This window comes from Pseudoliparis swirei, chromosome 13 (assembly GCF_029220125.1).
Source record: "Pseudoliparis swirei isolate HS2019 ecotype Mariana Trench chromosome 13, NWPU_hadal_v1, whole genome shotgun sequence".
Taxonomy (NCBI): Eukaryota; Metazoa; Chordata; class Actinopteri; order Perciformes; family Liparidae; genus Pseudoliparis; species Pseudoliparis swirei.
Genome location: NC_079400.1, coordinates 3,781,650 through 3,804,794, shown reverse-complemented (window position 1 = coordinate 3,804,794; position 23,145 = coordinate 3,781,650). Strand labels below are relative to the sequence as shown.

General features: G+C 44.6%; 1 protein-coding gene across 3 annotated transcripts in view; it reads left to right on the top strand.

Annotated features, from left to right (window-relative positions):
* Nucleotides 1-23,145, top strand: part of atrnl1b (attractin-like 1b) — a 65,349-nt gene that overhangs the window by 8,516 nt on the left and 33,688 nt on the right. For all 3 annotated transcript variants that reach the window (XM_056430230.1, XM_056430232.1, XM_056430231.1), the window contains exons 7-20: nt 516-603; nt 1,023-1,284; nt 1,731-1,914; nt 2,010-2,164; nt 3,012-3,096; nt 3,230-3,444; nt 3,744-3,862; nt 4,006-4,138; nt 5,317-5,504; nt 7,519-7,732; nt 7,848-8,039; nt 16,108-16,341; nt 17,362-17,499; nt 19,604-19,697. In XM_056430230.1, coding sequence (XP_056286205.1) covers nt 516-603; nt 1,023-1,284; nt 1,731-1,914; nt 2,010-2,164; nt 3,012-3,096; nt 3,230-3,444; nt 3,744-3,862; nt 4,006-4,138; nt 5,317-5,504; nt 7,519-7,732; nt 7,848-8,039; nt 16,108-16,341; nt 17,362-17,499; nt 19,604-19,697 — 2,301 coding nt within the window. The remainder of the gene's footprint in view (nt 1-515; nt 604-1,022; nt 1,285-1,730; nt 1,915-2,009; nt 2,165-3,011; nt 3,097-3,229; nt 3,445-3,743; nt 3,863-4,005; nt 4,139-5,316; nt 5,505-7,518; nt 7,733-7,847; nt 8,040-16,107; nt 16,342-17,361; nt 17,500-19,603; nt 19,698-23,145) is intronic.

The following is a 23,145-nucleotide window of genomic DNA, read 5'->3' as shown; positions in this document are numbered from 1 at the left end:
TTCAGGTTTCAATGGTTGTTCTTTGTGAATGTATAGGTGGCGCATTCACTTCGTTAAATGAATGATTTAGTATTTAGTTCTTTTAAGACTCTCCAGATAAAATGCAGAACTGACTTCTGTGCAGCCGAGTCACATCCTGGCTCAGAGTTAACTGAAATAGTTTGCCTTCAGTCAGTGGACAGGCTCTCGCCGTCTGCGCCGGCTCTGTGTTCATCATCAGGTGCTATGGTTCCTGAGGAAAATAGATTTTTAGAATAAACGACCAATGTGGGATGATAGAACCAAGTGTTCCGTTTTATTGTGAAACATTTATTCTGCCGTGTTCATCCATGTGCAGAACCTTGAGCCAAACACAAGTCCTTCCTGTGACTGGAAGTCTCCAGCCTTGCCCTTGGCACGAAGGAAACTGCTGCCTTTTGCGATTTTAAATCGGCTGATCATTAGTTCAAAATAAGATGTACATGCATGTCGTTGTAATGCGTTGAAGCGTAACGTTCTGTTGCTTTGCTCTGCAGCTACAACCTGGAGAGTGGCATCTGGAACACGGTCCCCGTCAGCACTGGCCCTACGCCAAGATACGGCCACTCGCTCGCGGCCCACCAGGTAAACACACACCGATAAGGTTCACTCTCTCCGGGTGCAAATAGACTTTAGTGGACGGAGGGTGGGGATTAGAATTGGGGACGAAACGGCGGTTAAAGTTTGCTCGCGCCAAAAGGAAGCCACGCATATCGCTTTGAAAGGGAATTTGCGTTAAATTACGACATGTCTTAAACACAAAAATTAGAGACATACCTGTATATCTATAATTACTGGGGGAAAAAAATATAGTTTGTCTGCAATATTCCCCTTATTTTCATAAGCAACCTATATGGCCTGTGACTTCATTTTACTGTTAAATGTATAGTCACAGGCCATATACTTGCTTTAACTAAACGGGCTTGTTTGAAAAGGTACATTTTATGACATGTTTTGACAAAAGTTAGCCTTTCATTTAATTTGAACCACTCTGCTCTTTTCAGGATGATATCTATATGTTTGGCGGGAAGCTGGAGGCGGGCTGGGGTAATGTGACGGACGAGCTGTGGGTGTTCAACGTACCCAGTCGGACGTGGCAGCGGAGAAACCCCGTGGTTGGCGCGGCGGCCCAGACTCAGATTTACGCCGTGGAGGGTCATTTAGCCCACTGCGTTCCACTAGAGGACGGCGAGGCCATTATGCTGGTCATCTTTGGCTACTCCCCCATCTACAGCTATGTCAGCAACGTCCAGGAGTACAACCTGAGTGAGTATATTCCTCACTCTATGAGCTCTACATTTTATATTCCCATCATCATCGAATGACATCATGTACATTGTCGGAAAAGGTTTCTGCTTGGGACTTCTATTTTCTTTAATACAATACAAAACAGGCGGCTTCCATTCACGGTAATACGTTCTCTCCTAATAGGAGAATAAAAGTCGACGGAACTTTTCTTTAGCGTGATGTTTTGCTCATACTGAGCTCAATCAGCAGTCAATCAGAATATGGGTTGAAAGGGAAATCCTTTCTATAATGCTTTTGAATCCATTTTACTTCATGAAAACCTTCCAGGAAAACTTTTGCGACTCCACAACAACAACAAAACCTACAAAATTCCAAAGAATATAATAAAGGTCACCAGCCCAGCTGTTTTTCAAATGATTGTTTACTTTCTTCTTAAAAGCTTCCTGTATTTGTGTCCGTGTCAGAGTCCAACACGTGGCTGGTGCCGGAGACCACGGGCGCCGTTCCCCAGGGAGGTTACGGCCACAGCAGCACGTACGACGGCGCCAGCGGTAGTGTGTATGTCCACGGAGGCTATAAGGCGCTGCCCGCCAACAAATACGGCCTTGTTGATGACCTCTACCGCTACGACGTTAACGCCCGGACGTGGTAAATCAACACGCATTCTTATCTTTGACACTGTTTGCTAAATTGTTTCTTGCTACTCTTGCCCTTGAAACACTTGCCATGCGTGTGTTTTCCAGGTTCATTCTGAGAGAGAGCGGCTTTCCGCGGTACTTGCACTCGGCCGTGCTCATCAGCGGCACCCTGCTCGTCTTTGGCGGCAACACGCACAACGACACGTCCCTCAGCAACGGCGCCAAGTGTTTCTCTGCCGACTTCCTTGCCTACGACATCGGTAGCACTCTCGTATTATTCTGGACATCATAAAATAAAATGAGATAATCCTTCTGTAATCCAGCAGTGGGGGAATTTACAGGATTACAGCAGAGGGGTAAAGTGCGCACTGAAGACGTAGTGTGTCACGGTTTAAATGGGGACTTCTTTAGTGGGGTCAATAGCTGATATAATGTTTGTTAAAAATCTTCTGTCATAAGCGCAAAGACAAACCGGCTTCTCACTCAGTGCGTTTACATGATGGTATAATTCTAATCTTGCTTTAGTCGGACTCTGCTATCTTTTGGGGGATCTGCTGTTATCCCAATATACATGGCAGTGAGTCATTCGAATCATTGGCCTTTGAAAGCATGTCATATCCGATACGATAGGTGGCGCTGTTTTCATTACAACTCGTGGTGATACAGCCATTTCCGCTTGACCTCTTCACCACCACCAACAACAAACAACAACATCAACATTTCGAGAAAGATGGCGAACAGAGAGCAAGGCGAAGCTACATCCCTCAACTATTCTTGCATGATGTTAATAGTGACATTATCGTCTCTTTCGACTTCCGGGTCACGACATGGGAGGGAGGGGGGAGGAGGGCGGCGGGATCTCAAGCATGCGCAAAGACGCAAAGTCCAGTTCCTAATCCAATTCACCGTTACATGCCGCGATAGTCGAATTATCAACCGGATCGGATCGAGTTATCCAGGGGTGTTAATCGGATTGTAGTCGGACCGCACATAGTCGAACAAAGGCGTTGACATGAAACGGATAATTCGATTTCAGTCCGACTAAGCCAGTTATTCGAATGCACGTAAACACGGTCTCTGACGTTTCCCGCCTCGTGTTTTCCTCAGCTTGTGACGAGTGGAGGGTCCTGCCGAAACCGGACCTGCACAGGGATGTCAACCGCTTCGGTCACTCTGCTGTGGTCAGCAACGGGTAAGTCTCTCTAATGGAATCTCTCAAACACACCGGACAGAAGCTTCATTAAAAACTAAAAGTCACCCCCTGATCCAAATGGAATAAGCACTGTTGCTCCACTTGTTTATGACCTTGTCATGTTTCCTTTCAGGTCCATGTACGTGTTCGGGGGCTTCTCCGGCGTGCTGCTCAACGATGTGCTTGTTTACCGACCCCCCAGCTGCCAAGCCTTCTTGGCGGAGGAGGGGTGTGTCGATGCGGGTCCGGGGGTCCGCTGCATGTGGAGCAGAGACCACTGTCTCCCCTGGGAACCCAGCATGGCGAATGGGAGCCTCATTCCTGCCTCGTTCTGCCCCCCTAAAGCTGGTGAGAGAGAAAACCACCCGATGTTTTGTTGCTTATTCATCAGAGCTTTTATTTCTGCTCGTTTCCTGCTTAAATAACAGAACTAACATTTCCACGTTGTTCTGCTCCCCCCCCCCCCACCCCACTTCTCCTCCAGAGTGACAGCAAAGTAATTTAGGCTCTCCGTTATTCTAAATGACAAAACCTGTTTCTGAATGTTGTATATGGTCAACCAGTTAATAAATGCAAGCTTAGTTCTAAGGAAACAGTTTACGTTCTTATTCCTGAGCCATCCATTTAAAATGCGGTATCTTTTTCAGTCACCGTGGACGAGCGCTGCTTCCGGTTCTCGGACTGCGCCAGCTGTACGGCCAACACCAACGGGTGCCAGTGGTGCGACGACAAGAAGTGCATCTCCGCCTCCAGCAACTGCACCTCAGTGAGTGGTCCAGCAGGGGGCGCCGGAGCACTTCTGGGCTTCTGGCTCGGTCGCTCTGACCCGACACTTCCCGATCCGTCTGAAATTCAAAGCTTCTGTTTAACCGTCCGGTCATCTCTATCCTCTCCTTTCTTTTTCTGTAGAACGTGAGTAACTTCACGGAGTGTCCCGTGCGGAACGAGCAGGTGTGCAGCAAGCTCGCCAACTGCAAGAGCTGCTTGGTGAATCTCAACTGTCAGTGGGACCAGAATCAGTCGGAGTGCCACGCTTTGCCAGGTAAGATGGATGTCGGAACCCCGAGCACATTTCACAGCAGCACATTGTTCATTAAGATTAGTGTTTTTACATTGTCTTGTAAACAGCATTTGGTATTTGCAGGGATGTACTTTCAGGATGTCATCCTGATGTTGTTTGTCAGTTCTGACAGATTATTAAATGTCCCGCTTACCTTCTACTCCTCCTCCTCCCGAATGTCGACTGAATCTGAAGAATTGTTGGAGTCACTTAATCCATAATTTTCAGTTTGTGACGCCGTGTCGCCTAAAGGCTTGTTAAAGCTCTGTGTGTGTGTGTGTGTTTCTGATGCCTGAAATGGATACATGCGGCCATGCACACATACATTTAAATGAGAATCACCATATTTTTATGAGAAGCATTAATTAACTGGCAATCTTGCTTCCAAAAATCACTCCATCTCTCTGAGGCAAATAAATTCAGATTACACCCCTAGGGTTTGTTTTATGGTCTGGTTCCCACTGTTGAGCGGTTTTAACCCTCCTGTTACCTTCACATTTACTAACATATTTTACCCTTGGGGTCAATTTGACTCCAGCAATTAAAACCTCCAGAGAATTATTAGAATTAATATTGTTTCCCAAGTTTAAGTGTGAGGTACTTTATGTTTGTTTGTTGACTACCTAAATAGCCCTTTAAATATATAAAAAAGTTGATATTTCTTATATATTTGACACAGTGAAAAACAGCCTGGGGTCAAATTGACCCCAAAGAACACCGACGTTAAACATTGAATGGGGTCAAATTGACCCTAAAGGTAACAGGAGGGTTAAACTAATGATTTATTCGGTATCGGCCGATACCCAAAGCTCAGGTATCGATATTGGGACTGATTTAAGTCCCAATATTTAACAAAAACCCACCGTACACAACCTGCTTCACACCAAATGGCCGACGAATGAAGTAAGATGCTTGATGGTTGACGGTCGACAGCGCGGAGCATTCAAAGGCTTAACAATGAGATATTTGCTTAAACTTAAAAGTCGATGACGATATGTGGAAAAAGTTGTTTCCCCCCCTAAAAAGTAACAGCAGACGTCGTCATTTCATGTCTTCCACACGTACGGGATTGAAAGGGAGAGACGGATTATGTTGTTCCTTACATGATGGCGTGTCCTGCCTGTGGCTCATGCGCCATACTTTTGTCTTCCCGTTTCCAGCCCAGCAGTGCAGCGAGGGATGGAGCCAGGTGGGGGAAGCCTGCCTGCGGATCAACTCCAGCCGCGAGAGCTACGACAACGCCCAACACTACTGCAAAAACCTCAACGGGAACATCGCGTCACTCACCACCTCCAAACAGGTGGACTTTGTGATCGAGGAACTGGAGAAGCTCCAGCAACGAGACACGGTAAATGCGTCTGTAATGTAAATACTGAATCAAACAAAGTCCGATATTATCCCGGGTGTCATCGGAAGCCGGCTGATTTGGCACGCAGCTTTCAAATTTGGGTTTCGGCTGACTGAAGAGAACGGGGAGCGATTTCCCGTCGGTCGAGCCCGTCAGCCGCTCTGAGTTCCGCGCTCTGTGATGATTGTCTCCTGATCAGCTCGGTGCGTGCGCCCGCTCTGTTCCCCGTCTGATTGCGGCGCTGCTTTTAGCTTGTGTAATTTGTGTCTTTCGACCATTTTTCATCAAATTGTTTCCACTTTGCGCCGACTATACGGTTTGTTTTCTGACTGACGCAATTACAACTAGACAACAATGCGATGCCGAGAACCTCTGAAATACAGCACTTGACCAATATGCTAATCGGCACCTCACTTAGTTTTGTTTTGCCTGCTTTGAAATGATTTTTTTCGGAACGCCGTCAGTTTTTTCCTTTTGCTTTATAAAACACGGCTCCCCATCTGTAACAACGATCATCAGCACAGAGCTAATGCTAGGCCTCCCGAGTCGAGTTTGCTTCTATTTTTTTTTTTTACTTTGAACAAGTATAACTTTGAAATTGCTTTGCTTGAAATTCAAAATGTGTGAGTTTTTGCCGTTCGACCATCCTCCAAGATCACGTTTTCAGGAGCGACTCGGCTCCAAAAATTCTACCGACCCATTCTGTGACTTTAAGACGTCCAGCCGGCCACGCAACACAGCTGAGAGCGGCGCATGAATCATCATAGCTTGTAAATTATGATTTGTTCATAGAAACCAAAAACACATTGTCCCAACAACATCATAATTGAAGCCTCCTCATCTTTAACGAAAAAAAAAGATCTTGGGCAAACGGCTACACACCAACCGTGCGCTGAAAGATAATTGTGCAGTTGGCTGATGATTTGACTTTGGCTGCTCTTTTCATCAGGACGTCGTTTATTGTCAGTCGGCCTGGTTGAAATGTGCCTGTTTGTTCCAAACACAACCGCGGCGTGCCACTTTCCATCAGCTCCCCCATTACATTACAAGTTGAATCCTGAAGGCAAATAAGTAATCGTATCTGTGAAATTATTTTCTGTGGACTTTTAATGGCATTCTTCCTTGGTGTAAATGTGTAAAAGGCATGCTGGAGCAGAAAGGGAGGCCGAGTTGGGATGGATTGTACATTTACTTCTTTTAAATCACTTCTTAAAACCCATTTTTATAGAACAGCTTTTAAGTGATCTAGTCTTTTTATGCAGAACTTTGGTTCCCCTAATTTAATTGTCTGTTTTTAATTTATTTGGTTTTTAATGAATGAATTTTTTTATTTTAATCTATACACTACCGTTCAAAAGTTTGGGGTCACCCAGACAATTTCGTGTCTTCCATGAAAACTCACTTTTATTTATCAAATGAATTGAAAATTGAATAGAAAATATAGTCAAGACATTGACAAGGTTAGAAATAATGATTAATATTTGAAGTATTAATTTTGTTCTTCAAGCTCAAAGGAAGGCCAGTTGTATAGCTTATATCACCAGCATAACTGTTTTCAGCTGTGCTAACATAATTGCACAAGGGTTTTCTAATCAGACATTAGTCTTCTAAGGCGATTAGCAAACACAATGTACCATTAGAACACTGGAGTGATAGTTGATGGAAATGGGCCTCTATACACCTCTGGAGATATTTCATTAGAAACCAGACGTTTCCACCTAGAATAGTCATTTACCACATTAACAATGTATAGTGTGTATTTTTGATTAATGTTATCTTTATTGAAAAAACAGTGCTTTTCTTTGAAAAATAAAGACATTTCTAAGTGACCCCAAACTTTTGAACGGTAGTGTACTTTTAAATGTAATATTGGTTTCTTGCTATTCCACTTGTTTTGCTTTGACTCTCTGTGGAGCACTTTGTCAACATTGTTTTTAAAGGTGCTATATAAATAAAGTTATTATTATTACTTTTGTTACGTCCGCGTTCGAAGCCTTTTGCCGCGTCTCCACAGCGGCTGTCTCCCTGGGTGGGCCTGAGGAAGATCAACGTGTCGTACTGGGGTTGGGAGGACATGTCTCCCTTCACCAACAGCAGCCTGCGCTGGCTACCTGGCGAGCCCAGCGACTCTGGGTTCTGTGCCTACCTGGAGGAGCCTCAGGTGTCCGGCCTGAGGGCCAACCCGTGCACCGCCTCTGCCCACGGCCTCATCTGTGAAAAAGCTACCGGTGAGAGTTTCGCTCGCAAGTACATCCAACATTAATATGTTACTTGTTTGTAATAATACACAGGAATTAGAGTGACGAATAAGACTTGTTCTCCTTTCATTTCTGTCTTGTCCAGGAAACCCCAATCAGAGTTCCCGCCCTGCCTGTAAGAAGCCTTGCTCGCTGCACACCAACTGCGCCAACTGTACCAGCCAGGCCATGGAGTGCATGTGGTGCGGCAGTACGCAGCGCTGCGTCGACTCCACCGCCTACGTCATCTCTTTTCCCTACGGCCAGTGTCTGGAGTGGCAGACCGGAGATTGCGTGGGTACGTGTCTTTTACTCATCTTAACCCAGATGAGACTTCTTTGAAGTCTCTGGTCTGGCATCAAGGTGGTCGGCAACCGGCTTTCTGGAAGCGGTCAATATTCATCACTGCCAGAAAAGAGGTTATGGGGGAAAAAACAGCCACGAGTGGAAGGTGTTTGTGTCGGAGGAAAAATGGTGCTAGTTTCCTGTGATTAGCTTTGGAAGCGGTTTTTTTTCTCTCTCTTTGTAATGGCCAATTACTCGTGTGTGTGTGTGTATAAAGTTGCCCCACCTGTTAGATTTCCCTGTTGACCTCATGCTGCAGAGGGACTGTTACTGTTAGCTGGCCCTAAGTGGTTTAAGACGAGGGGCAGTTTCCCAGAATCAAAGTGCTCTATTTTCGGGTAGTACCATAATAATACATTCATTTTATAAGGCGCCTTTCAAGGTCGCCGTACAACATATTTAAAAATGGACACAATTAAAAAGCAGAACAGTTAAAAAAACCCATGTTTATAGAGGTCTTAATGCTCTTAAAGATTACTGTATTTAAAAGCCCATGTCATCTTTGACACTTCAATCAATGAGGAAAGTTCCATCATAATTTCACAATTTTTATACATTTTATCCTTGAATATCCTCTCCATGTTTTCTAGAGTTCATACGAGAATGCGATGGCTTATTTTATCCCCTTAATTCTTCATAAAACACGGATTACAAATTGCTCGACACAAACGAGTAAAACAAGCGATGAAGAAAATCGCACCAAAAAAGAAAAAAGAAAAACGGGCTTACCTCTCTGGGCTGGACAGATGGTGTAAAAGGTTTAGATTCAATCATGAAGCGATGTTGTCTCGGGACAACAAAACACATCTCCTTCTTATTTGTTATCATGTCCAAAAGTAAATTAAAAAAGTACCGGGCACAGACCGAGGTAAAGCGGTCGCCAGTATTTACACGACACATTGATTAATCGGAGCGCTCCCTCACCTGACGGTCAGTCGTTCAGGTAACGACTGACCGGAGACGTTTCTGTGCACTCTGGATATGTTTCCCTTTTGGCATGAAGGACAGAGAAGGGTATCTTTAAATTATATAAAGTATTTTCTCCTTTTTTCTTTTCGCTTTGTCCGACTTTGCTCCTTCACATTCACTCCAAAAGTTTAAATCACCACTTGAGTCTTAAATCACTTCGCTTGCTATATTTCTTTCCTCTCAAAGAGAGGCTTTGTTTTAATGCAGAGTTCACGACGTGCACTTCCAACCACAGACCTCGCATAAATTTGAAATTCGCATTTGAAAAGGTGTGCTGTGATAGAATATTATCTACATTTGCAGATCTGACATTGCACACGTAGTTATTTGTTGTGACTTACTCATAAATGTTGGTTTATTTGCTATCGAATAGCGCTCTTTATTTATGACCTTAAACTGTAGTTCTAGTGATCAATAGTGAACTGTAGTTCTAGTGAACTTTAGTTCTAGTGAACTATCACGAGTGAACTATAGTTCTTGTGAACTGTAGTTCTAGTGAACTGTAGTTCTATTTCTACCTGTCACCATGGAGGTAGTGATATCTCCTCGGCTTCTTTTACGCCACATCTTACCGACCTGTCAGACCGAAGCCATCAGCATCACGTCTCTGCTGTGAACACACGCTCTCTCTGTCTCATCAACAAAAAGCAAATCCCCCAAAGCTGCTGGTACTTCAGACACAATTTTAAACATGCACGGTCGAGTTGACTTCCTCTCTTTCCTCATTGCATCTTTCTTCCTCGATTGGATCTTTAGATAACGGGACTGGCCCGGCTGCTCCCTACGACAACTCCACCGTTTCTGTTGCTCCTGCAGCGATGCTGCATGCGAGTCGGCTAGAAACAATTATTTGATTAAAAACTAATTGGCAATTGAGATTCACTTCAATATTTCATTCATCTTTCAAGCCAACATGGCAAACATCCAATACTGATGTGGATTGGATATTGGTCCGATATACTGACTCAAATCACGGCATACGGCAGTGACAATAATCAGATCTTGTATCAAATAACATTCTTTTAATAAATGGCATTTCAGAACATTTAAATCTATGTATTTATCTGTTAAAAAATACATGGTTAAGCTCTGATGTTGCCTTACACATAAAGAGAATGATCCCAATCTCTTCCACACGGCGAGGTTTATTGATTAAAAACCGATGTCGGATTGATGCTCGGGTTCCAGCCAAAGTCGCATTGGCGTGTCCAGAATATATAATAGTATATAATGTATCTGAGTTTTGGACTGTTGGTGGGATGATGTCATGAGAAACCCTTTCTTATTAGCTGATTGTTTTTTAGGATGTTTCTATTGCCAGAAAAAGCCATGATTAAGTCCTGGCAAAAACTCCTTCTGTATCTCTGCTCTTGCAATACGCACTAGTCTGCTTTGGCCTTCAAAACTATAATCATCCTATTTTAAGCCGACCTGGCATAACCGCGTCATCTGTGCAGAAACATTAATACCAGAGAAACATTTCTTTTAACACTCCTGTTATCTTAGGGTCAATTTGACCCCATTCAATGTTTAATGTCGGTGTTCTTTCGGGACAATTTGACCCGAGGCTGTTTTTCACTGTGTCAAACACATAAGAAATATCAACTTTTTTATATATTTAAAGGGCTATTTAGGTAGTCAACAAATAAACATAAAGTACCTCACACTTAAACTTGGAAAACAATATTAATTCTAATAATTTTCTGGAGGTTTTAATTGCTGGGGTCAAATTGACCCCGAGGGTAAAATATGTCAGTAAATATAAAGGTAACAGGAGGGTTAAACATTGAATGGCGTCAAATTGACCCTAAGGTAACAGGAGGGTTAAACGGCTGAGAGCAGTCGGGATGAAGTAGAATTCACTGTGTTTGGATGGAGTATGTTGAAGTCTAGTCAGGATAAACGTCATATGATGTGATCTGTTGATCGCAGGGTGCATTCAAGTTTTTTATAAGTTCATAATTAGTTTCAAGTTTCAAGTTGTTGAAAAACCTTTTACAAAAACATAAGACAAAAGTAACAGACTAAAAAAGAATAAAAACAAACTAAAAAAAAAAAAAAAAAGAATAAAAAACAATATAAAAGATATAATATATCCACAATATATATAATAAAATATAAGTAAATATATATAAAATTTAATAATGTATATTTAATATATATATATATATAATATATATATAATATATATTATACATATAATATATATATATATTATATATATATATAATATATATATATATACATAGTAATATAATATATGGTATCAATGTATATATAGCAGTGGACAATGTATGTCTCTGCCTATTGTGGCCTTATGTATCCCTGAAGCCTGCGGTATGTATGCCCTGCCGCCTCCGGCACGGCATACCTTTGTTGTGTTTGCCTCGGGTAGGGGCCGTCTTTCCTGGCGGGTTGGGCCCTGTCAGTTTGGTTGGCTGGATATTGCGCTTGGATGGAGAGCTGGTGTCTGGCCACGCCGTGGGGTCACAGAGGATGTAACGTGCCGATGAGCTGCACCACTTGCAGACCTGTCCCATGTGCGAGGCCCTGACCCAGGCAGTACGATGGTGCTGTGGTAGTGTAGGTGCAGTATAGGGGGGGGTGCTGGTGTTCAATTTCCTCGTGAGGCGAAATGTTCTCGAATTTGCAGGGGTCATGCGTGAATGTCAGGTTTGCTCACCATGTGATGTGCTGTAGGGTTTTGTGCAGTGCTCCCCTGTCTACTGGTCCTGCCAGCCCTCTCTCTCTACTGCAACTCTCTACTGCAAGCTGCGGTCCTCTCCTCTCTAGTAGCTACTCCTCTCCTCCTGCCTCTCTCCTTCTGGCTGCGAGGCTCTCTCACTGGCAGGCCCGGCCGCAGCTCTCTCTCAGCTCCTGGCACCACTGTACCCTCCTCCTCCGGCGCCCTACAGGCTGTCTCTCAGCAAACTGTTAATCAGCCCCAACACTGTCAGTGTGGCATGGTTGATGAGGGTGCTGTGGGATCGTGAGTGTACAGTGCTTGGGAGGACCGCTGAGGCCTCCTTGAGGTGAGCCCGGGCCCTCAGGGGAAGAGGTGGTACTGCCCATCCTCACCACAGGGCGCGCAGCCCGGTCAAGCACAGGTATCAGTGCAGGATGGTGGCTGTGAGCCTGGTCCAGTGGTGTGAGTGGTGGCGGCTTGGGCAGAGCTTTGAGTGTTGCTGAGTGTCTCCACCTGGCAGGTGCCCACACACAACCCTTCCCTCTTCCAGGTGGGAAAGTGGTGTGAAGTGCCATGGGCAAGCGCTGGTCGATTGGTGGTGTTGAACGATATGCAAATTGCCATGCCGTGGCAGCGTGGAGGCAACCAATGAACATGATGAGTCCTTGACCAACCTCTCTCTGCATTTACTGACACGAGGAGGGGCAGCGGTTCGGGGTCATCAGTTACCTTGGGGTGTTTGGTGGGGGGCACAACACAGGCACAAGACAGGTTGCCTTGAACCAAACAGCCTGGGACAGGAGGGAGAGGTTGATGTCTGCGAAGACTCTGCCAGGCTGTCTGGCACATGCCTTCGGCTGGAGACGCGGTCCCGACCGCCGCCCGGGTCAGCCACCACCGTCCCTCACCTGAACGCCAGCTCCTCTCAGCCTCTCTGCAGGCTGGCCTCGGCTGGGCTGCCTGTCGGCGGCTGCCCTGCCGAGGCTGTCGCGCGAAAAGAAGAATGAGCAAGCCTGAGTGGAGGAGGGTAGGAGTTCTCTTCTCTTCTCTTACTTCTTTCTCCTCTGAAGTCCGTGATTCCCTTCCCCACCCTCTCCCTCCTCTCTGCTTGAGCTTTTCCATCTCCTTCCTCCCCGCTCTGAACTCCACTGGGCGTATGGTCTTCTTTGTCTTCTTTGTATTTTCCTCTTATTCCAATTCCGGTAAGGCAGTTGCGCGCGGCTGCAGCGCCAACATCGCCATTTATCCACGGTTTCTGGTGGGTCGAACCGACAACCGAGAAATGAACCATAATCTGAGGTCATATGTCTGAATGTTCTTGAGACCGGTGACTGACTGGCTGGCGTTGTTGTCGACGTTGTCCGGTCCCAGTCAGTCTCATCGTTCTCAAAACAGTCCTGTAGCATAGACGATTGGTGAACCCGATCGGTTAGCGCTTAACAGCGATTGGTGTTGCTGCTTGCCCTTGCCTCTGCCTGTGGTGAGGTTGGATGGGAGGCGGTGGCGTGGGAGCGGAGGAGGTGGGCGGAGGAGGGTGTATCCATCCGGCGGGAAGTGCCATCGCTCCCCCCTCGCGCTTCCCCTCGTGTTTTTTTTTATGGAGAGAGAGACTTCTTCAGCTTCTTTTTGGTAGAAGTTGACAAAAAGTCTAACACAGAAAGCAGCCCCTCCTGCGCTGAAGCAGCCTTTCGAGTTTCTTCCGCCTCTTCAGCTTAGCCAGAGTATAAATGCACGAATGTACACATGACTGCTGTCAACTCCCACTGTAAACTCAAGTGAAAACACATGATGAGCACATGTACACCAGGTCCGGCTCCAGGGAAACAAACGACTTGACTGACTTTGGTTATGCAAGACTTGTTTAGTATTATCAGACATACCCTCCATGACCTTTACCAGAGAGTCTCTGAGAGAGTCTGGCAGCTGTCCGCGCGGGAAAGAAAAATCTCCGATGGCTGCGTTGTGGCTGTCCTCACTCTCTCATCTCCTCTCCGATAAGCATGATGATGCAGTTGTCCAGTTTTTCGGTGGAATGCCTGCTGAGCCTGTAGCTCGCATAGCAATGTCCAAAGACTGTACATTTGCCAGGGGTAGTAGTGGTGGTGGGGGGGGTTGGTGGCGCCTCAGCGTAACCAGCCAGCCAGCCAGCTCCCCCTCCGTCCGCGCCGTCGGTTCGCGCGATCGCGCGCGAGATAAATGGACGCGCCTTTTTCCGTTCCTCCTGGCGGGGCTGAAGTAAAAGTGAAAAAAAAACGGTAAGGGCGACCAATATCCAATCCAGAAGTGTGCATCGCATCTGTCGTTAACTGGCTGCGCGTTTTGTGCAAAAATGCAATAATAAGAATAAATAACAAAAAACTACTACAAAATCCGGGAGCTCGCAACACAGCCGCCATCACGTACGGCGCCATATCACATCATTCCACAGACACGTCGAGATATTTATATTGAAGTGGCGAGGTTGTCATCTTGATCAATAATCTGTGTCGCCTCCTAAATGCAGCAGGAACACTTTGCAAGCCGTGCAACAGTTGAGAGTAAATGTAACCACAGGAGACGCCGGACAAGCAGAGTGGATGGGAAATAAACTGATCTCATAAAGTCTGAGCCTCCAGAGTTTTACCCTTTTTCTTTTTTTTAACGCCATTTAAAAAAAAAGAAGACATTTTGCTATCATTTGTGAGTGACTGCTGGAGTGTCCACATTTTAAATCGCACTTGAAGGTTTCCAGAAAATAGAAATGCATTCAGACCTGACGTATCTGGTGAGAGACGTCGCTCGGGGGAAGGGAGCTCCGTTTGCTCTGCTGGTGAACGCCGTTCACGCTGGATGCTTCGCTGTACAGACCCCGTCACAATCGCCATTCAGTTCATGTGAAGGCTCCAGGTATTGGATTTAGCGGTTCACACATATTGATTTCTTCGTCTCTAACCTTGGGGAAAATGTGGCTTTTGTTTTCACGGCAGATTTTGTGTTTCAACATGCGTTTGCGTCTTGAAGTGAAGACTCTTCGTCCGGCAGCTTCTTTTCTCCGACCGCTATGTCGGTGAGAAATCAGCCACATGCGTCCCGTCGTCAAAACAAACTTAAATGGCTCTCGTTACTTTGGAGCGATTGTTCTCCCGTCGTCATGGTTTCACATCCATTAGCGGGAGATTTGTTTGACATAAACAAAGTAAAAGCACTCAGTGTTTGTCTCCTTTTTGAAATTGAGTGTCTCGAGTGTCTCTAGCAGGCGAGAAGCGGCGGCGAAACTTCTCGAGCAATTTAGCGGCCTGAAAGTTCATCACCCAAACTGACAACACGGCATTCAGCGGTCCTTCGGGGCTCAGAGCGAGGTGCCACTTCACACGTCGCATTTAAAGCCTTTCGTTGAACTTTGCTCAAGTCACTAACTTTTCACTGCCTCGTTTCTGGATCGCTCGTGGCTCTCAATCAGCTGTGAAATGCTCAGCACTTAATTCTTCTCTTAAATCTGTGGTCCTGGCAGCTCATCAGATAACCAGCTTTCAGCGCGAAGCACATCGATGCTCCTTGATCCACGGGCCCCGTTCAACGCTAAGACATGAAGCGACCTCCTTCACGGTTGAGTTTACGGCCACATTGGGCCTTGTTGCTACAGTTAGCCGCCTGCTGTTTGTTTCGAGGTAACGACGACGACGCGCGTGAATACATTTTAAAACTAGAACGGGCACTCGGTAGAGAGCATACCTTCGCATATCACAAGATTGGGCATTGAATTATGAACATTTTGGAATTCGTTGCATGACAATTGGATAAAAATTGACCGTGCTATGGTAAAAAGAAGATTTTGACCTTTCCATGACCTTGACCTTTGACCCGATCGATCCCAAAATCTAATCAAATGGTCCCCGGATAATAACCAATCATCCCATCAAATTTCATGCGATTAAAGAAGATTTTGACCTTTTCATGACCTTGACCTTTTCCCCAAATCTAATCAAATGGTCCCCGGATAATAACCAATCATCCCATCAAATTTCATGCGATTAAAGAAGATTTTGACCTTTTCATGACCTTGACCTTTGACCCAATCGATCCCAAAATCTAATCAAATGGTCCCCAGATAATAACAAATCATTCCACCAAATTTCATGCCATTCGGTTCATTACTTTTTGTGTTATGCGAGTAACACGCATACAAATAAATAAATAAATACACGGAGATCAAAACATAACCTTCTGCATTTTCAATGCGAAGGTAATGAAACGTTGTAGAGAAATGTGGCTAACGGTGGAAAATTAAAGAAACGTTTGGATTTAAATCCTTGTTTGAAGAGCAGAGGAGTGCAACAGGAATGGAAGCGTTCTGATTCTCGTGTCTCACCCTTCGTCTCTCCTCTAGCCCAGAACTGTTCGGGCCTGCGGACGTGTTCCCAATGCTTGGAGCAGCCGGAGTGCGGCTGGTGCGGAGACCCCAGCAGCACGGGGAAGGGCCTCTGCACCGAGGGGTCTTACCGAGGGCCGATGAAGAGGCAGGTGAAGCAGGGCCAGCAGATCCCGTCCGGGGACATGATCCTGGAGCCGGGCATCTGCCCCAAAGACGAGGGCTACGAGTGGGCCTTCATTCACTGCCCTGGTAAGTCGATCCACTTCCCGTTCGCCTTCATCATCTGTCGTCGGCGTATCTTCTTGAGAGGTTGTTGTTGTTGCCTATTGACTGCCACGGCTTACGCTTAAAAAGATGTTCTTATCAAGGATTCATGTTGCAGCTTCCCTATGTAACGCATCCCTCCCTTCTGACTCCCGGCAACCTTACGCCGGTGTGCCATTTCACTCCCAGTCCACGCAACCACGTCATGTAAGACGATGACGTGGTTGCGGTATGAGAGTGTGAGGCTCAGTGGAATTATTAATGTGTACAACCTTGATGAATCTGAGTGACATGTAAAGAGGATATTTTGCCTTATGAGTTTAAGCCTTTAGGTGCACCCCTTAATGCATCTTGATTATGTTTTTCATTCTCATGGGTGGAGTTAATTGTTACGATTCATGTCGACATGAAAATGAATAGAAACGAGGTGAACCGTCTTAAAATAATTGCTTATATTCATGTACATAGTTTTTTCCATTTGCTGTTGAATCTGTATCGTCAATGGGAAACAGAAATCTAGGTTCATTAAAAGTTGCAGCCATTAAAATAAATTTTCATCGGCAAGTCTGATTAATTAGTATGACAGCTTTGATGGGGCCGTTGCTTTTCCAGGAAGCAGCAGCAACAACAACAACAACAACAACTCATAAGTGAACATATTGTTGGGCTGGTGTCAAATTCTAGCTGTTCGGTACTAAAGGGCGCATTATCAAAATGATGGTGTGACTTGGAAATTAACTATTGAAAAGAAACTCGCAGAAGGATGGAGACGCTTGTTCCTGTAAACATGTTGGCAGAAATGTGCCCTCGTCGTCCCGATCGTTCAAATACATTCAACATCCACGTCGGTCTCGCCTTGCGTCGGCAAGCCAGTATAAACAAAAATAAGGATTCATTCATCGGAATCTGACATTTTCATTTCTCTCTCATCACCTGAATACGTGGTTGAAAGGCAGAACGTTAACCCCGCGTTAACTCCATACCCGCTCTCTGCTTCATCCCCAGCGTGCCAGTGTAACGGCCACAGCACGTGTGTGAACGGCAGTGTGTGCGAGCAGTGCCGTAACCTCACCACCGGTCCCCACTGCCAGACCTGCATGCCTGGTTACCACGGAGACCCGACCAATGGCGGCAAATGTCAGGGTGAGTGTCGCATCGCCTCAAATGATGTACTCTGCACACGTGACAACTTAACGGGTTTACTTCGTGTCATTTTTGGGGAAGCAGTCAATTGATGTAGTTTTGCTCTTAACCCCCTTTTTAACTTTTCTTAATCATCTCTGCAAGTAATCTGATACATTTAAGCAAATTACGTTCTCCATGTTCTTTCATGAAACTGAACCTCAGAGGAATATTATTTACTTATTGAATTCTAATTAGTCTGTTGTGTGATAAACATACAGTAATACAGCATATTGGCCAACAGAGGGCACTATTGTGTATTGATAGGAATCTGGTGACAATTTGTCTCTCCTGTTTGATTAATGAGAATATTTCTACATATGTTGATTTCAAAAAGTGTGAACAGAAAAAACACAAAAGGTAAAAGACATCTGGTCTCTGTTGTGTGTTGCTGTGTTAACTCAGTCCGACATACTAGTATCACTAAAGATTACCTGTGCTTTCCTGACATTGGAGCAGATGTGATGCACTGTGGGAAGTGGAGGTGAAGCTCAAGGTCAAATACGCACTTATTGTGTTTCTGTGTTTTTTCACACAGCCTAAAGCACTGCTTTGTTCAAAATAGAACTGCGTCATGCATCGTAATTGTGGATGCAGGGAAAACACACACACACACACACACACACACACACACACATACAGGACTGTTGAGCTTTGTGAAACATTGACAAAATAAAGTCATGCTACAAATTCCAACACATACCCACAATGATTTAATTGTTGCACTAATTGTCAGGGTGTGGCTATTCTCTCTGAATATAGGACTGCTGTGATTGAGATTTGAATCGCACGTGATGCAGATTTATTTTCCGTGTCTCCGGCTCAGTGCAGAATAAATTTACCGGAGTGACTGCAAACTATAATTTATCCGGCATTCGTGTTTTCAAAGCAAAATCACATAATGCGTGCCACATTTAATGTGGGGAATGGGTGTAAACATTAAGCTGTCAGCAAAGGAAACGGGCATTTAACTGAATATAAAACGACTATGTGCATTGGATAAGAGTCTTAAGATATGAGTAAATACATATAGATTGAATGGTAGAGCGTCCTTGTCAACAGGAGAGTTACCCGCACTTGCCCCTCATGAGGCATGAATAGCATTCCGGATAAATGACATGGAGGCTATTGTTTGAACAGCCCGACTATGTGAGGCACGCACGCATCTGGCAGCTTAATAGTCTCCGATACCATCTGTTGATGCATCGGCTATATCTGTAACCTGTAAAGTGAAACTACACACGAGCATCTGGGAAGGCAATATTATCCTTATTCTTTCGGCGCCTGAGGACAAAATGACTCCAAGTCATTATGTGTTATTACTGTGTGCAAATAGGCAGGGAACCATTGCATATTCAATGTTCCTTTTACGCACAGCGAGCACTTAGCAAACTCTCCGATCCAGTGTGACTTGCACAAAGTAAGCGCAACTAACTCACTGTTTTGCCAGCTGTCGATAACGAGAAGTGCAGGTGAAAGTGCTCTGACGCCTCGGTTAAAAGCAGTCCTGTCACCTGAAAGACTCGCATCTACCGTCTTGGGGAAATCTGCCCGAAGAAGGTTCGGCACCGTGTCCACTGACCCGTCTGCACGACACCTCCTCCATTGTTTTAAAGCTCTGTCAACGGAATAAGAACAGGTCTGGTTTTTTTTCGTCCTCCCAAAAGTGCAAACCTGAAAGGCTGTCGCACTAGAAGCACCGTTAAGGAATCAGTTCACACATCTATTGCCGCACTGTTTGTATTCTACACACACACACACACACACACACACACACACACACACACACACACACACACAGTGCCTTGCAGGGACTGTAGTGTCCTATCTAGGAGGTGCATATTTGTAGGGGGGGTAAACAACTGTTGTTGTGGAAATTGAGGGCTTTAATGTGCCCTCAGGAGATCCGGGAACTCGCGACTTTAAACCGATGTTGGAAATCAGGAGCCGGGCACAAAAGCACCTCACTTCTCATTTGCTTTTGTTTGATGCTAATCAACGATGCCTCTGTTCTCTGTTTCTCTCTCGTCTCTCTGTTCGATCTGTGTTCCGTCGCCCCTTCCAGCCTGTAAGTGTAATGGCCATGCAAGTGTGTGCCAGGTGTTAACTGGCAAGTGCTTCTGCACCACCAAGGGGATCAAAGGAGACCAGTGCCAGCTGTGAGTACCCCACACACACACAAAACAGAAGTGACTCGCAGCTTTGTAGTCTTTTACATGGTTGCATTCTCCAGCATGTCGTAGTATAGCTTGTGTTGCCATTTCACACCGTTTGCAAAAGTGCCGACCTGCAACCGAGAGGTCAACCGAGAGACGCTGTTCATGCTCCGAAGGAAATTCACTGACTTGATGTAGTGTCGATCAAAAGTGTGTCTCTGGGCGGCCTGTCATCCGGCCAGTAATCACTTGGGACGAAGCCATGATGAAATGCTTAGGGCCATTTGAAGGGAAACCCGTTTTGACAAGTGAGACTGATCCATATGGGACGGCATTGTGCGCCGCTTGTGATAGTTAGCCAAAAAGAAACATTAATATCTGTTTCGCGATATCGAAACATTTATAACTAGAATGGGCACTCGGCGCATACCTTCGCATATCACAAGATTGGGCATTGAATTATGAACATTTTGGCATTAGTTGCATGCCAATTGGACACAAATGTATCGTGCTATGGTAAAAAAAGAGTATGACCTTGACCTTTGACCCGATTGATCCCAAAATCTAATCAAATGGTCCCCGGATAATAACCAATCATCCCACCAAATCTCATGCGATTCAAGAACATTTTGACCTGTTCATGACCTTTGACCCGATCGATCCCAAAATCGAATCAACTGGTCCCCGGATAATAAACAATCATCCCACCAAATTTCATGCGATTCGGTTCAATACTTTTTGAGTTTTACGAATAACACCCATACAAATAATTTAAAAAAATACACGGCGATCAAAACATAACCTTCCGGCATTTTCAATGCGAAGGTAACTAGAATGGGCACTCAGTAGAGTGCATACCTTCGCATATCACAAGATTGGGCATTGAATTATGAACATGTTGGCATTAGTTGCATGCAAATTGGATAAAAATTGACCGCGCTATGGTAAAAAGAAGATGTTTGACCTTTCCATGACCTTGACCTTTGACCCGATTGATCCCAGAATCTAATCAAATGGTCTCCAGATAATAACCAATCATCCCACCAAATTTCATGCGATTCGGTTTAAAACTTTTTTTGTTATGCGAATAACACGCATACAAATAAATAAATAAATACACGGCGATCAAAACATAACCTTCCGCATTTTCAATGCTGTTCTGTTATTATACAGAGTTGAAAACTCCCCCTGGAATTTTTTCTTTTAAAGAGCATACATACAGACTCATGGAGTCAGCCATTTTGTTTGTGATTGAATATAATTGGACAGCATTATTGATGACATGGCTTTGACACCAATTATAATACTTCATAATGGAAGGTAGAGATCCTTGGAGTTCTTTTCGGTTTTCTTTTCCAAAACAAATCCTCAATAGCGCCGTGTCGGATAAAGACAGAAAATAACACGTCAAATGGAATATAAATTAGATTTTGAATCGGGCTGAATCGGTTGCATTCAAGCTGTCATCGCGGCGTAATCAAACTAATGTTTAAATCACAAAAGCTGCAATTCATAATGAATAAATGCACGTAGGTGGTCTAAAGACTCGAAAGGCGCTATATAAATGGAAGTCTATAGTTGTATTTACTTTAAATAAATACTGTTTATTTTTGTATTGTCTTTATTAGTGCAGTTGGAGAATGACAGGGAAGGATAGAGGGAGCATGACGCGCAGGAAAGGACCGCAAATCAGAATCGATTGAAACGTTTTCCATATTCCAATAGCTAAATAAATGTTATGTTATTCATATCAATTCATGTCATATTCTCATATATATGTTGACTATCTAGTCTATCCAGTGTTGCATGGGTCTTTCTATAGAGTGATTTATCGCTTGTGAATAGTGAACTATACTTGAAGGTAGTGAACAATTTGCATCTTGAATTGGTCTGAAAATAAATTGGATGACCATATTGTTCAGCCCCTGAATCCTGAAGTTGTCTGACTTTCAGTAACCCTTTTGTTTTAATTATGTAATGGTATTCAGAGACACTGAGGTCACAGTTCAAGAGCATCGATTTCTGATCGCTAAGAGCCGCTCTCTTCTTCCTCGTGTGGAGGATTGGACTCGGTGGTATAAAAACAGAAAACCATCAGTTGGCATTATTGACCAGAAGCTCCACCTCCAGCACAATTTCTGCCGACGCGGTGGATTCCTCTGGTGTGGGAGGACCATCTCCACTTAGCTGTCTGCTTTCCCAGTTGTGAGGAGAATGGACCCTGATGTTTTTTAATACCCTAATGCAGTAGGAGTTATGGAGGGGTCACTGGCAAACACAAATGGACACACACACACACACACACACACACACATACAATGCCTGTTCCTCTTTGTCTCGAAGGTCACTTCCCCAAATGTCTCTAATGCTGGATCAAAATCACATATGCAGGTTCGTTTTCAAGTTTCATCATCACTACGTACTGTTTTTACATTTCACACCACATCTAAATTAACCTGAAGCCTTATGATAAAAACGATAGATATATATACATATATATATTGAAGGTCAATCAGAGTTCGGACCTGTTGCACTGATTCTATTGCGACATCTTCTCGCTGAATAAAATGACAACAGTTTAGTCAAATAAAGTCGTCTGAATGCCCTAATAGGTACCCTGTGGAGTTTTCTTACAAATCAACAAAAAATTTATATTCCGTCCCAAAACCAAAACACATTGCGAGTTTCCTTGAGGCGTCATGCTCTGTATGAAAAGCCTGTGTTCGTATTAGCTGGTGTGCACAAGAAAATAATTCAGCATTTTCATATAACTCCATGTTAATTGTTACACTCCTGAGGGTTGATATCAACTGTAGTGATTAGATTGGATTCAACTTTATTGTCATTACAGATGTACAAGTACAGAGCAACGAAATGCAGTTTGGCATCCAACCAGAAGTGCAACAGAAAGCATCATAATAAATACAGGATATACAGATTATAAATAATGCGGAGATATAAACATAAACTATCTGGGGTTGCTAAACTAGTGCAAATATTCAGTGCATATTGACTTGAGAGTGCAACAAATGGCATAAAGTGTCACACCTCTCTCCAGCTGTCATGAATGTGCCGTGGATCAATCCCCGTTACACCGTTAAGCTCGGTAGTCGTTAGAAGAAAGTGCATCACCTGTAGGGACTCGTGGTTTATGAACAAAGTTCATCTCTTGTATAATACGGCGGCGATGACGGCGAGGCGAGAACTGACTGTGTGAAAGAAGCCCGGCGAGTGCTCCGAGGGAAGAGAGGCTGGAGGAGGGTGAGACCTCGCCAAAAGCCTCCGCGCTTTTCCTGTTGACTTTGACACCGAATAAATGACTCCGTGTGCAAATGACAGAACGTCACATTAATTTCCGCTACCAGATGGAATGCAGCGCGGCACTCCGACGGCAGGCGGCAAACAGTCGGCACAAACGACTCCGTTTCCAAAACCCTTTTGAAATTAGAGT